This window comes from Lutra lutra, chromosome 4 (genome assembly GCF_902655055.1).
Source record: "Lutra lutra chromosome 4, mLutLut1.2, whole genome shotgun sequence".
Taxonomy (NCBI): domain Eukaryota; kingdom Metazoa; phylum Chordata; class Mammalia; order Carnivora; family Mustelidae; genus Lutra; species Lutra lutra.
In genome coordinates, this window is record NC_062281.1 from 66,974,931 (window position 1) to 66,990,512 (window position 15,582).

At 38.6% G+C, this 15,582-nt stretch overlaps 1 protein-coding gene across 1 annotated transcript in view; it reads left to right on the top strand.

The window, feature by feature from the left end:
- CPA6 (carboxypeptidase A6) overlaps nucleotides 1–15,582 on the top strand; it is a 370,507-nt gene that overhangs the window by 269,028 nt on the left and 85,897 nt on the right. The window contains exons 3-5 of the mRNA XM_047727215.1: nucleotides 5,968–6,092; nucleotides 12,884–12,998; nucleotides 14,981–15,082. Of these exons, the coding sequence (XP_047583171.1) occupies nucleotides 5,968–6,092; nucleotides 12,884–12,998; nucleotides 14,981–15,082 (342 nt within the window). The remainder of the gene's footprint in view (nucleotides 1–5,967; nucleotides 6,093–12,883; nucleotides 12,999–14,980; nucleotides 15,083–15,582) is intronic.

The window sequence follows — 15,582 nt, forward strand, 5'->3', positions numbered from 1 at the left end:
CTCTCTCAAATAAGCAAATAAAATCTTTAAAAAAAAAACTAAACACTTATGAGTCAAGAAGTGGGATGAGTGGACAAAATTGAAGTGGACTACCTTATCAATTTTTTGGTAAGAGGAACTAGAATTAGAATCCAGAAATACTATGGAGCAGTTTTAGAGAGAGCACATATCTGAAAAAAGGAAAGATAAGAATGGGTTATTTCATTTATTCCATCTACAGAATATTTAGTGCCTTCTGTGGCATGCATGGTTTTAAGCACTAGAGGTATGGGCAGAAGGGGAGAATTTTACAGATTCTGTTCTCATGAAGATAATAGGAAAATGGATATTGATATGACAATTGCAATAGGGTGAATCGTAGACCCCCAAAATGTATGCCTATTCCCTAACCCCTAGAAATTGTGAACATGGCCTAATTTGAAAAAAGAATTTTTAAATGCACTTAAGGATCTCAGATAAGAACATCCAGAATTATCCAGATATCTCCTAAATCCAAAGACAAGTATCCTTAGAAGTTATGGAAGAGAAGATACAGACACAGATGAGAAGACCATGTAAAGATGGAAATGGATATTGGGGAGATGTGGCCACAAGCCAAGGATGCCTGGAACCACCAGAAGCTGGAAGATGCAAGGAAGAACCTCCCCTGAATGCTTCAGAGAGAATATTGCCTGTCAATACCTAGATCTTGGACTTCTGGCCTCCAGAACTGCGTGAGACTATATCTCTGCTGTTTTAACCCATCTGAGATGTTGAAATTCATTATAGCAGCCCTAGAAAACTAATGTAATATCTATAAGAATAAGATGTAATTAAAAGTTCCATGAAAGCGGATAACAACAGTTCTTGACCTTGGGTGTCAGAAAATCTTCTCAAGAGGTCAGAGACAAAAATCCTAAAAGAAGACACAAGGTTAAATGGATTCAGACCAAAAACACAATCTCAAGGGTAAATAAGAGAGAATACTTTGCTATGCATTAAGATTTTATGGGTGTTAATATGTAAATAATATGATTATGTAAATTAAACCCTAGTTGACTACAAACTTGATATGGAGGTTTCGTATTTAGAAACCTATTATGTGACACATCAGTGCTCAATACTTTTCCAAACCAACAAAAAGTAGAGTAAATATAGAGTAGGACTCTCTTCTCTTTTGCTTCTGTGTTACTTTTAGTGGCTGGGAGGCAGACCATCTGTTCCCAAGCTGAAGAGATACCAGATGTCTTCCCATAACCTCATGAAAGACTCACTCTGAAACTGTTGGGGGACACTGACTGCACCTCCACAAATACCTGCACCAGGTATGTAATCAGCCATGGGTCTAAAATACAGGTGGACCATGAAGCCTGGACCAAGCCAATAAGTAAACACAACACAAGGACCAGAAGAGCCAAGAAATTAGTGCCAGACTAAAATATGACAGTTTTTTATTGTAAATAAATTATTTTTGAGTTTTGAATCATTTACCATTTAACAAATGACCCCTGTTCACCAGGTGCTGTTTAAAGCATTTTATAGGGGTGCCTGGGTGGTTCAGTAAGTTTGGCTCAGATCATGATCCCACAGTCCTTGGAGTCCTGCATTGCACCCCCTGATGAGAGGGAGCCTGCTTCTGCCTCTACCCACCCCACCCCCCACCACTGCTTGTGAGCTCTCCCTCCCTTTCAAATAAATAAATAAAATCTTTAAAAAATAATAAAATAAAGCATTTTATAAGTATTGATTAGTTTAAACCTAACAAATCTATAAAATATATGGTATTTATAGCTTCATTTTATAAATGAAGAGACAAGCACAGAGAGCTGAAGTAAGTTGCCCAGAGTCACACAGCAGCAGAACTGGGATCCAGACTCATCCTGTCTTGAGTTTCAAAATTTATGCTATTAGATATATTTTTTTATTAATTTTTTATTTTTTCAGCATAACAGTATTCATTATTTTTGCACCACACCCAGTGCTCCATGCAATCCGTGCCCTCTACAATACCCACCACCTGGTGCCCCCAACCTCCCACCCCCCACCCCTTCAAAATTCTCAGATCGTTTTTCAGAGTCCATAGTCTCTCATGGTTCACCTCCCCTTCCAATTTCCCTCAACTCCCTTCTCCTCTCCATCTCCCCTTGTCCTCCATGCTATTTGTTATGCTCCACTCAAAATTTATGCTCTTAATGATTTTGTTTACTATAGTCTTTATTATCCCATAACAGCAACAACCAAGAAGTGCAATTATCATCTTCATTTTACAGATGAAGAAAGTGAGGCCCAAAGAGATGAAGGAACACATCCTACATTACACAGATGCTAATTGTAGAGAGCTTGAATATGATTGTAAGAAGTCAGACTCTAGAGTCCAGGGAATTAACCAGCAGGTTATCCTGGCTTCAAATCCAGCTGGTTGCCCTTGTGTTAGGAAACATGCAGCCTTGCTCATATTCTTGGTTTATTTATTGCTTCCCCTCCTCCTTAAAGTTGTCTATAGGTTTTAATGTTTGAATAAGAGAATCATCTCCTCATGGTCTTCATTTTACTCAGAAACTCTCAAAGTAAAACTTTATCTTTACTACTTCTAGCTTTTTTTAGATATACCTTTCAAAAAGAAAAAAAAATAGCTAATATTTTTTAAGATTTCACTGTATGCCAGACTCTCTGCTGTGTGTTTTACTTCTATTTTTTCCAACTCATCCTACAGAAAAGACTGTAGGTAGGTTTTTTTATTATCTTCATAGGAAGATGAGGAATTTGAGGCTCAGAAATGTTAAAAGCTCCCCTGAAGTCACACAGCCAATACTACCAAAGCTCGCATTCCATTTCAGGACCTTCAGATTCCAAAGTCCATACTCATACTCTTGATCACATACTAAATTGCCTCCACCTCTCTCTTTCTCTCTCCCCACCCCCCACTTTTTTTTTTTTTAAGTAAGCTCCACGGCTAATGTGGAGCCCAACATGGGCTTGAGCTCACAACCCTGAGATCAAGACCTGAGCTGAAATCAAGATTCAAGATGGTTAACTGATTGAGCCACCCTGGTGCCCCTAAATTGCTTCCACCTCTTAAACAGATCTGACCATATGTGACTAGTAATCCTTTGAGGAAAGGAAAACATGGGAACAACCACCAGGTTTCAGGGCAAGAAGTTTCTGGAAAGGAGCCTCCTTTCCTTGGAATATCAGATGGCTCTTTACAGCCAAGACCTGCAGTAGTTAGCACACAACCTGAGGCCATCCTGACAAGACTACTAATCCTTTGTTGTCATCATCATAAACCCTCACCGAGCTTTGCCATTCAAAGATATTTTATCACTTCATCTGGATGTGGTCAGGCCCTAAGGAAATGATGGTAACCTGCCCAGAGTAAACTGATCTCAACTTTGAAATAACTGCATATTAATTTATACGGTCAATAACCCCTGACAGGAAAGATTAGAGTAGGAGACCTGCAAACCAAACCTCCTCAAACACTAAGTCAAGAACTTGGAAGTTGCTTATTTCCTCAGAAGACCCTAAACACACTTACCATACAGGCACTGGAGCTAAGCACTTCCCGTGTCACCATTTTGGAGCTCTGCATCCTTGGAAAATTGACTTTGCTTCTATGAATTGGAGTCTTCCTTTTTCTTTTTTTTTTTTTAGATTTTATTTATTTGTGATAAAGAGAGCTTGAGAGAGAGAGAGAGAGAGATCACAAGAAGGGGGAGTGGGAGAGGGAGAAGCAAGCTCCCTGCCCATCAGGGAGCCCAATGTGGGACTCGATCCTAGGACTCTGGGACCATGACCTGAGCTGAAGGCAGCTGCTTAACTCACGGAGCCACCCAGGTGCCCTCGTTCTTTAAATGTCTCTACCATTAACTCCTATGTGAAGGCATTATTGAAAAGATCAGAAATACCTATAAAGTAGGGGCACTTTACAAATGTCACATGAGTATTACTGTTCCCTGTATCTTGATATGGGCATGTGCCTGCCACCCAGATTGAAATACCCATGTTATGTATCCAAGTATCCTTTCCCTAAAATTTTACTGGAGAAAAGCTGATAATTCATTTTAACTTCCTTTCCTAATATCACAACAGAATACAATTCCCGATTTTGCAAATTGCTTTTGTTAGTTTCCTATAGACCAACTGCTTTGTCTGATGGCCTGTTTCCTAGGAAGCCCTCTCCAGGTCAGGCTGTGGGGCGTGTCACTTCCACGGAACTCCCTACAGGGAAGTACTTTCTTCTGCAGGATGAGGATTCTTATTTTAGCATGCACCCTAGAAAATGACACATAAAGGAATTTGCCAGAGTGGCTATTCATATTATTTTAGGTTCTTATGGCTCTCTACCCTCCAAATACAGCACTATTCCCTCGTCTTCACTGGCATTAAGGAATGGCAGCAAAACTTAATATAAAAAAAACTGTCTCTGTAAAGGGTTTAGAGGCAGGTCTCAAAGATGATTAAAGGATCAGAAAACCTAATGTGTAGAGAAAGTGAAAGACACCAATGTACTTTATCTAATGGAGGCAAGAAACCAGACATCCCCTACTGAAAAATGGAACAAGAGAAAATGAAGCTGTGCTGAAGTGTGAGGGATGGGGAGAAAGATCTGCAGTCTTCTTAAATGTGGCTATGAGTTATCTTAAGATGTTGTCAACCCTCCTCTTTTGGAGACTTAAAAGATGTGGTCTGGATAGATCTACTGGGGACAGGTTTGTTCAGTCCTACATGTATCCTTGCCCATGGGCCGACAGATGGATCAAATGACCTCTCAGCATCCCTTCCAGCCCACACTTCTGTTTTTCTATGATTGTTGGACTGGTATGAAAGCTGAGTCAGATTTGCCCTTGCAATTTTGAGGAGGAGTCAGCTGCTTTAAAAAAAAAAAAAGTAGACTCTTTGTCCCCAAAACAAATGCTTCTCTACCCTGTTCAAGATTAAATTATACCACCAGAGGTGTTATTTCCTTGAGCCACAAAGCATTTTTGGTCTTCTAGAGTTCCCTACCAGAATGCAGACACTGACACCTAAGTGAGGATCAAGTAACTAAATCTTATCAGATCAGAGATCAAGGCCCTGTGACAGATGAAGGCTGGAAATGCAGGAAGAGGAGAGGGAGTCCCAAACACAGAGAAGAAAGAGACAGGACTGTAAAGGCAAATTGGGTCTAATCGAAAATTGTAGCCTGAGGCTACTCCAGAAGGAAGGATAGGGCCCTCTTTCCTCCCAGCTGAGTTCAGTAATTCCTTCAAAGAATGCAGAGCACTAGCTACTGGATGTGAAGCACCAGACAAGACACTGGGAACAGTGCAGTAAGACAAACACTGCTGGCTCCTGCTTTCCTGCAAAACACTGAACATGGGGTGAACGTAGAGTAAATATTACATGGGGTCTCCACATATGCAATGGTGAGTTGCTGATGTACACACAAGGCACTCTTCTGGGCATCTGGAATGGGGTGGTGACCAAATGGAGCTTACATTCTGATAAGATGAAACTAGGGAATGAAAGAAGCATGAGTTGCTCTAAGAACTCTGACAGAGAGACAAACCTCGCTTAAAAAGTCCAACCTGAGAAAGGGATGCTTCTATCACCATGTGAAGCTTGAGTATGGACTGGTAAAAGGTATGCATTGGGGAAGGAGGAAATACCTGGAGAGTGTTCCATTTAAAGTTACCAAATGTTGCTAAGCTACCACAGTTTGTTGTATAGTAAAATAAAAGGTAATTTATATCTTTCTCTCTCTTATTCAAGTATTTGTATAATAATTTTAAGCATATCAAAGTCATACTTAAAACTGCTTTATCTAATTTTTACCTTGTGGCTTTAATGTATATTGGTCTCTAAACTGTTACTTGTCAATTATGATCAAATTCTATTTCTATATTCTATTTCTGAATGTAAACAAAATGACATGTTTCACCTTGTGACATAGATCTTTCCCCACCTGCATGGAATATGAATTATAGGTTGGTTCCTGCACTACAGGTGGACCTGTGGCAGCCCAGCAGTATCTCCTATGTATCAAAAGGAGCAGTTACTGATGTCCATATTCCCCAAAATGGTTCCCAAGCTCTGTTAGCATTCTTACAGGAAGCCAACATCCAGTACAAGTAAGCATTCTTTTTCACTTGCTTAATTCATGAGTACTAAATTGAACTGAATGAGAGGTATATTCAGGTTATTTACTGAGTGCCTACAACAGCGTTTCAGGCACTGTTTTTCACACTGCAAAAACAGATGCAAATGTAACACAGTTACAGTCACCTTTGATGTGCTTACTAGTGTAATGAAGGAGGAGAGAAGAATCACACTGGCCTATCATTTCACCCTTAACACTAGGTGGCCAGCGGTCACCAAACTGTGGAAAAAACCAAGATGCCCTTCAACGGATGAATGGATAAGGAAGATGTGGTCCATATACACTATGGAGTATTATGCCTCCATCAGAAAGGATGAATACCCAACTTTTATAGCAACATGGACGGGACTGGAAGAGATTATGCTGAGTGAAATAAGTAAAGCAGAGAGAGTCAATTATCATATGGCTTCATATTATTTGTAGAGCATAACAAATAACATGGAGGACATGGGGAGATGGAGAGGAGAAGGGAGTTGAGGGAAATTGGAAGGGGAGGTGAACCATGAGAGACTATGGACTCTGAAAAACAACTTGAGGGTTTTGAAGGGGCGAGGGGTGGGAAGTTGGGGAAACCAGGTGGTGGGTATTAGGGAGGGCACGGATTGCATGGAGCACTGGGTGTGGTGCAAAAACAATGAATACTGTTATGCTGAAAAGAAATAAAAAATAAAAATAAAATATATATAAATTTTAAAAAAACCACTAGGTGGCCAGAGTAAACAGAGATTTTCTCTGTGTGACGAAAGGAGAGCAGCCTAACAATGCCCAGAAACTGGGTAGGAATGCAGGGGGAGATAAAGCTTTCTGCAGGAGCAATGACACCTAAGCACAGGATGAGCCTCAGGACTTGCAGGCAGAGGGGACAGTGAAAGCAAAGGGAAGAAGCAGTATGCTACCTATTTAGGGAATTGAAGTGTTTGAGTGTTATCAGTGTACAAACTGGGAGTAGAAACAAAAGATGCTGGAGACGTTGAGGGAAGACCAGGTTGCGGGAAGTCTGATGTGTACAGGGCTAGGATGTATGTGTGTGATGCTGCACACTGGGATGATGGAAGTAAGGGAGCCAGATATAAGTGGGGTGGAAGGGCAATAGGGGACTACAATAATAGTCCAAGTAAGAGGTTGTGAAGCATTGAGTCAGGACCAGAGTAGTGTGATCAGGAGAGTATTTAAAAAAAAAAAAGTTAATAGGCAAAAAACCCTGGTCTCTGCACTTGGTTGGATGTGGGAAGGAAGAAATCAAGCACAGCCCCAAATCTTCTAGCTTGGGCAATGGAGTAGATAGATTAAAATAGATCAGGTTATCTTAAGGTATTTGGTTTGGGTTGTTTGCATTTTTTTTAAAGGAATAGTTACATAATAAGAATGAAGCAAACAGAAGATAGTCACAGGAGTCAAAGAAGAAACGAGAGACTTTCGAGAGGGAGAAACATTATTGGTGCCAAGTGTGCAGTAATACCCAGCAAGAAAAGGACTGACCAGTTTCCTCTGGATTTGGCAATGTAAATTGTGTTGGTAACTCTCGTGGTAGAATGTGGGATTAAATTGTCAGGAGCAGAAGACAGAGAAAGAAGTGAATAGGAGGTAGGAACATGGAGAAGCAGAGCAGACTACTGCTCTTAGAAATTAAAATAAGGAGAGAGGTAGAGAATAAGGAATGACTATAAGGAGATGCAGCATCAATGACCGCTGGAAATTTGGAATTTTAGGGGGTAGGGAGCAATTTTGGTATGTCTGCAGGCTGAATGGAGGAACAAGTTAGGGAAGGAAACATTAATGGTACAAGATAGAATGCACCAATGGAAGAATGGGTTTGAGCACTAGGAAGGATACCTTATCCAGTAAGGCTGAAGAGGTAAATGTTAAGTCTAGTTAAGATTATAAAGAGGAGAGTCAACAACTTGAAAGAAATAATAACTAATGGGTAAATTTTCTATATGGAATAGGAAGCAAAATTATCTACCAAAAGGGAAGAAACGGGGGCTGAAGAAATTTACCAAGAGAAAAACTGGGGTAAGAACTAATAACTGTTTGTTGAAAAGAAGGGAGACGGTATTGCTCATACAGAAAGATCAGCATGGCAAGGAAGTTGAGTTCCTAGTGAGATACTAGCTCAAGTATTCATCCATGGTGTCAAATCTGGAAAGGAAAGGAGAAGAGTGTAGGAGGAATGATGGAGTCAAATGGAAGAATCAGGAAGGGTATAAGGATCATTATATGGAACGCAGATATAGCATAACTCAGGGCAAAAAGGAAATGTAAGGAAGAAAATTTTGACAAAATGTAGGCTGAGATTAAGAGTCCTGGTATAGAACATTTATGGCTGGTGACAAAAATCAGGGCATAGTCATGGAAGATTTGGCTGAAGTGGAGTGTAAATCACCAAGACTGATGTGGTTGAGAATAAATGGACTAAATCACCAGAGAATCAATACAGCAGTTTTGAATTTCCTTTGGTGTTGGCAAGATTAGAGATAAAAAGATAGAATGTGCCCCTGGGACAGTAATTTCAGAGATTACACAGGAGTTAGAGGGAAGAAACAAGGAATGGCACAATGCCAAAAGCCAAATTAGCTTTTTCTAGAAGTATGATTGATAGGGAAGGAGAAATGTGGGTTTGGGAGGATGCTGACCTCCTTCCCTTCTGGTCCCATGATAGGTGGATTGGCAGAAGAGAAAGCCACAAAAGAATCTATCCTTGAGAGAGTCCAATTTCTTTCAGGGCAAGAATACGAGAGGAGAGAGTTCTCTGAAGAGGTAAGAATGTTGGAAGTCTATTTACAGTGAAAGCAGGCTTCCAGCAGGGACAACATAGAACGAAGTGGTGGAGTGATGATGAGTCAATGCAGGATGTGGGGGAGAAGGGCAGTAGTGTGAATTAATGACATGGGAAGGAGTGACAAAACTTCATTTGGGAACCTAGGATTTCAGGGCTGAGAGGCATGATCTTAAGTGACTAGCCTGAATTGCTCCAACTTTTCAGCAAATTGTTGTACTGTTAAAACTGGCAGGAAGATCACTGATGATGTCTGGTAAGGCCTGGGATGGGCTCATGGCTCTGTGAGTCAATAGTGAAAGCCTTAGTCTCTGGAAGGCTGAGCCACAGGGTGCAAAGTAACAGTGACATTTCTACCTCATCCACACAAATACTTCCCTGCCTGAAAGATAATTACACCCTTATTAAAGTACTGATACGCTTTTTACAGAAAGGTATTTTATTGTGCTTCTAGAACAGAGTAGAGTCACAGCTGTGCGTAAAACTATTGTTCGTATTGAACACATTTTAGTCATCACTATAACTTTGAAGGCGTGCTTTAATTCTCTGAATGCCTGGAAGGAAGGAGTTTGGTAATTATATCTATAGGTACTCAGCAACAACTCACATGCTTCATTAATTATAATTCAGTAGAAGGGAATATATCAGTTATTTTAATAAGTCTCTGTTTCTTGCCATTAAATATAGGTCATGTGGAACTGATATAGAATAAAATATCACACTTTTTGTCACAGAGAATGGAATCTAAAAAAAATTAATGTTTTAAATCAGTTGTCTCCTCCTGGAGGACATCATTTAGAATTATTCATTTTGTTGGTCTCAAGATAATAACACATAAGAGTCGATTAAATTCCACAGGACAGTAGGTAGAGATCATTTTTAATTGACTTTTATCATTGTAGCCTAGGGTATTTTCAAAAGATTATCATTAACTCTGTACAACTACACATAATATATAGCTGTAGTCATCTTCAAGGCAGAGATAATGTGACCCCATGAGTCTGGCCCCTGGGTAATCAGTCCCTTTCAATGACATGACAGATGAGATGACTCATTCTATTATAAAAAATTCAATCATTTTATAAATTAAATACCTGTAAAAATTGGCAGTGGAATTTCAAGTTTTGAGCCCCCCTGACCCGCCCTAGAAGCTTTGGGGCGGGGGTTTAATACTGAGTGTTGACATCATTTGAAAAGTTCTCAATAGCTCTGGTCACTATCCTAGGCGTGTATGCAACTAGGGTAGGAATAATAATCAGCCATAAAGGACCTAGAAAATACAACCCTTATAAATGCTATTTTGGGCTCCTTCTCATCAATCTGTGGTGTTGACTACTTAACAAGAAAAATGGGGCTAGAACTGTCACACAACAATTATTTTAATTTTCAGATTGGTCTTTTAGGACCTGTATTAAGATACTGTCCAGTTATTGAATAGAGGACTGTATTAGTTTTCTAGGACTGTCATAACAAATACCACAGACTGGCTGGTTTAAAAGGCAAAAATTTATTGTCTCATGATTCTTGAGGCTAGAAGACTGAGATCAAGGAATGGGCAGAGTTGGTTCCTTCTGAGGACCTTGAGGGAAGGATCTGTCCCAGGCTTCTTTCTATGGTTTGTAGATAGCCATCTTTGCCTCTTCATATCTTCCCTCTATGTGTGTCTTTGTGTCCTGATTTCCCCAGTATATGCAACATAAAATGTACCATTTTAACCATTTTAAATATACAATTCAGTGACATTAAGTGCATTCACATTACACAACCATCAGCACATGCATCTCTAGAACTTTCCCAAACTGAATTTCCTCTTTCTATAAAATCATCAGCCGTATTGGATGAGAGTGCGTCCTGGTGACCAAAGTTTAATTACATCTGCAATAATTCTAGTCCCAAATAAGGTCATTCTGAGGTGCTGGGGGTTAGGACTTCAACATATGAACTGAGGGAGATGGGGACGTAATTCAACCCATACCAGATCCCCAAACACAGTAGCTTCAATCAAATAGAATTTACTTCTCCCTCATGGAATGGTCCAAAGGTCCAGAAGCTGTGACTGCACTACTCCAACCACCACTGTTGTTACCATAACTGCCTCTCACACTATAAGCCTGGTGACTAGACACTGGAGTGCTGAGTCCAGCAACGCCAACTGCCTCTCAACAGTCACATCTCTGTGGCCTTGACATGGCCACAGCAACAGCAGGAGATGGCCTCTACCTCATTCTTAACTTCCTATCTTAACAGCGTTTACAAATCTGTACCCAGAATCAAGACTGCAAGAGAGTCAGGAAAAAGTAGGTTTCAGCTTCCCAGCCCCTGCGATACAGGAAGTCCATCAGGAGAGTAGGCAGCTGACCATGTCCAGTACAGACACTCAGGAGAGGAAAAAGAGAACAAGGGTCAGCCATATTCTACTATTCTCTTTGTTTGCATTTAATTTGGAACTTGAGAGGACTGATACCAGTGATTTTCTAGATTTAATGAACCTGAATTAGTGGTTTCCAGATTGTTAGCCTAAATTTGATCCCCACAGTATATTAAAATCACTTTGGTGAGCTTTCAAAAAGGACTGATACTTATTCATAAATATTCTTATCTATGTAGGGCCCAATGTCGTATATTTTTAAGTTGTTTTTTATTTTTAAGTAATCTCCACACCCAACATGGTACCCCAGGTCACAACTCTGAGATCCAGAGTCACACACTCTTCCAACTGAGCCAGTGAGGTGCCCCAGTGTGGCATATTTTTTAAAGCTCACAGGTAACTTTAAAGCAATGCAGCTTAAGAATCACTAGCCTAAATGGATAGGCAAATATTAAGGAATCCAAAAACTAGTTCTACTTAGGGCACTTGGAGACTTTAAAAGAAAACTGAAGCGCTTAAGAGTTTATTCATCAAAGAAGTTAATATCCATCTAGAACGATCCCATACAACTTGAAACTGAAAAACTTTATAATTTTCCTACTTTGGTGAAAACACTAGTAAACTTGACTAGAAAATATTAAGATAAATCCATTGTAGGAGCAATTCTCCATTAGAATTATTTCAACAATTCTCTGAATGGACATTTCATGATGTGACCAGTAATATATCATGTCATTTATCAATTGATAATGATAAATGATAAAGAATCTAATCAATTAATAGGCATAGCTTTTTGTACTGAAACTCCTGGGAAAATATTGCCTTTCTAAGGGGAACAATGGTAGTTCTATAGGAGCTGCCAAACAAACAGATGTATCAGCATCAGAGCTTCATAACTTTCTGGTGATAAATGTGGGGAATTGCTCTTACCTTGAGTGGGAACAGTTTGCACTTGTTTGTATTTAGAAGGTCTGTCTACTTTGGAAATAATGCAATGACAATATACCATGGCTCAATTTTGTAAACCTTCTAACATTTTTTGAACTTTTGAAAACTTTTTTTGTGGGTGTGTTGTCTTCTTTTGGGGTTCATAATGTCACACTGGACTCAGAGTCTGAAGACGAATTCAGGTTCACATTCCAAGTTCAAATTTTGGCTCTGTACTCCCTAGCAGAGTGATGTTGGCAGGTTCTTAACATTTGGGGGGCTCATTTTTCCCAGTCTGTAAAATGGAAGTAACAAAAAAATCTACCATATAGAGTGTTTAACTCAGCTCGTGTACATGAAGTACGTAGCATGGTATCTAAATAGGTACTCAATAAATGTAAATGCTCATACCCATCATTCAGTTTTTTTTTTCCATCATTCAGTTCTTATAGCTGTTCAATCAGTGGTAGTAATTATTATCATTTGAGAATATCTACCTATAATTTTACCTTTTATGTTCTTTACCTAACTTAATAGTTTCTATTTCCCAAAAGAGAACATTTTCCCAACATTTGATATTTTTAGAGAGGTCAATATTTGCTATCCTCTTTTTCATAGATGCATAATTTTCTTTTCAAATTTTATGTGATCTCCAATTCAGTTTGCATCATGTCTATCATTTCAAATCCAGGGTCCTCATAGAAGATCTTCAGAACACACTGGAAAAGGCAAGCAGTTTGCGAACCCAGAGAAATCGAAGATACCTGTCTGGATATAATTATGAAGTTTATCACTCCTTAGAAGAAGTATGTAATCAGAGGAGCTTTTGATTTTGTTTGTTTGTTTGTTTAATAAATACATCTTTATCATTTAGGTCTGATGGCTGGGAGAAAAGCATAAAGATAGAGGCAGGGGCTATATGAAGAATATATAAAGTTCTTATATGGCCCAGCCAGCTCAGTTCATCATCTCTTCCATTATTAAGCCTTTATAAGAAATAGTGAAATAAGTTGGATTTCATTTGCTTTACCCAAACCACCCCTCCAAAATACATGGGAAGGGCAATGGAAAAAGTGAGGTAATGCTACTATAATTGCAGTTGTGAAAACCTTAACTAAAAAGCCATGGAAGGTAGATCCAGTCAGAGTTTGAGGCAGTGATTTGGATGGGGGTGGAGTGAATGTTGATTTTTGCCACATAGCTTCTGCACAAGTTGAGGCCTCCCAAAGGCCAAGCCTTATTTGCAGAATCTCAGGGCCTTTAAACATGTTGTTATTTATTCTTCCTATTGTTTATTCTACAACAACCTTATTCCTACCACTATATCCTTTACTAGTCGCCTAGACAATACCTAGTTACTCTTTGAATCTCAGCCCAAGCAAAAAGATGGCTGTTTCTGCTCTCGAAGATGGAATTAGAACTCCTCACCTCCAACCCCAGCATATTACATGCACCCACAGCACATGGATATGGTATCTGTCATAGTTTTATGTATGTAATTGTAGGACCACTTGATTAATGCTTTTCTCTCTTCATAAGCTTCAAGTTCAATGAGGGCAGGCCATTTCTTTCTTGTTCACCACTATATCCCCAGTGGCAAGCAAATAGGAACCTCCAAGTAGGTAGTAGATGACAGAATAAATAAATGAAGAAGTACATAGATTTTCCAGCTTCCCCTGAATTGAGCAAAGGAATGTCAGGCATAAAATTAATGTGATCCAAAAAAAATTAATGTGATCCTGTTATATTCTAAGGCGAATATTTGGTTATCTTGATAATGACTTTTTATCCAAAATTATTTTCATATATTTCATGTTCCAACATATGTTTTAGAAGCTTGAAATTAGAAGCAATGGGAAGATTTTAGCTAGCTTGGCACATGGAAGTGTTATAAAATGCACTAGAAAAAAATTTTAAATATATCTATAGATATGTACATAGATATACATACATATATACACATAAGATATATATATATATAATATATATATATATGTGTGTGTATGCTCATTAGACTAAATAAGAATAGAAAGAAAAGAAAGCTTGGGTACTTCTCAAAATCTAAATTTTTCAGCACAGACTGTCTTACACACCATGGATTAAAGGGACACTTTTGTGTGACTTCCTTCTTATAAAGCTTTTAAGTCAGAAATGTCATTCATATTTCTAAGTGCCTTATTCATCCATCTCAAATATACCTTCTTCTGATGACAGATAAGTGTGTGTGACTGGATCAATGCAAATGTATCACCGTTACTGGGGAAATTATTCAGAGTATACCTTCTGATGTGTGACTTGAATAACCTTTAAATGCAAAAGACAATGCCTTTTTCTTAGCATCTTCTTTTCAGTGGCAAATTACAATATATGGGACTTTAATAGACCCTTTCAAGTAGTTTGCATAGTTTTCATGAACCTGATTTCTTTTCCTCTTAAGTACTTGGGAGGGAAATGGAAATAATTTTTGTTTTCAAAAAGAAGCCAGAACACATGGATTAATTTTCTACAAAGCTCTGCCATCAAGATACCAATGATAAATGGTAGTAGAAGGTATGCATTAAAAAGGGGACAATATAAAGACATGAAGCTACTATTTGTAAAGACAGAAAATAAAATATAATTTTAAGTATCTTAAGGAAAATTAAAAACACAAAACTGATTTTTGTTCAGTTTTATACTCATGTATGCTCTTTGAGCCTGAGACTTATTGCTGCCTTTTGTTACCTTTTGTTCTCTGAAAGCTCCATAACTGGAAGAGTCTGACATGGTTTTCATTTATTTGTTTTAGATTCAAAATTGGATGCGTCATCTAAATAAAACTCATTCAGGTCTCATTCACATGTTCTCTATTGGAAAATCATATGAAGGAAGGTCTCTATATGTTTTAAAGGTAAAAATAATTTTTATTTAGTAAGCATAAAAACATTTATTTATTTAGTAAACATTCATCTTTTTCAAGTTTGACTTAAGGGAAAAAATGAAATGGTCTTTCACAACATCTCATATTTAATATCATCTGATAATTTCCCTTAGATTTTTGGGCCATATTTAATTTTTGCCATTGAGTATTCTAGGGAATGCTATTTCTAACATAGAGTTGTTGATGCACTTAAAAATAATGGCATTGAAAATTATTGTGAGCTGGTGCTTCTTAAGGTGAACCAGTGCAAAAATGTATATGTATAAGAAAGTATATGCCCTTCCCATTCTCTCCTACATTCTCTCCTAGCTACTTACCCAGCCCTACATTCTCTCCTAGCTACTTACCCAGAGCTCTCTATCTCTTCTCAGCCAAACGTCTGAAAAGTTTTCCTTATATCACTGTTTCTATTTCCTTACCTCCCATTCAGACCTTGACTCAATGGCCTTCACCCCCATGGCTCTTCTAAA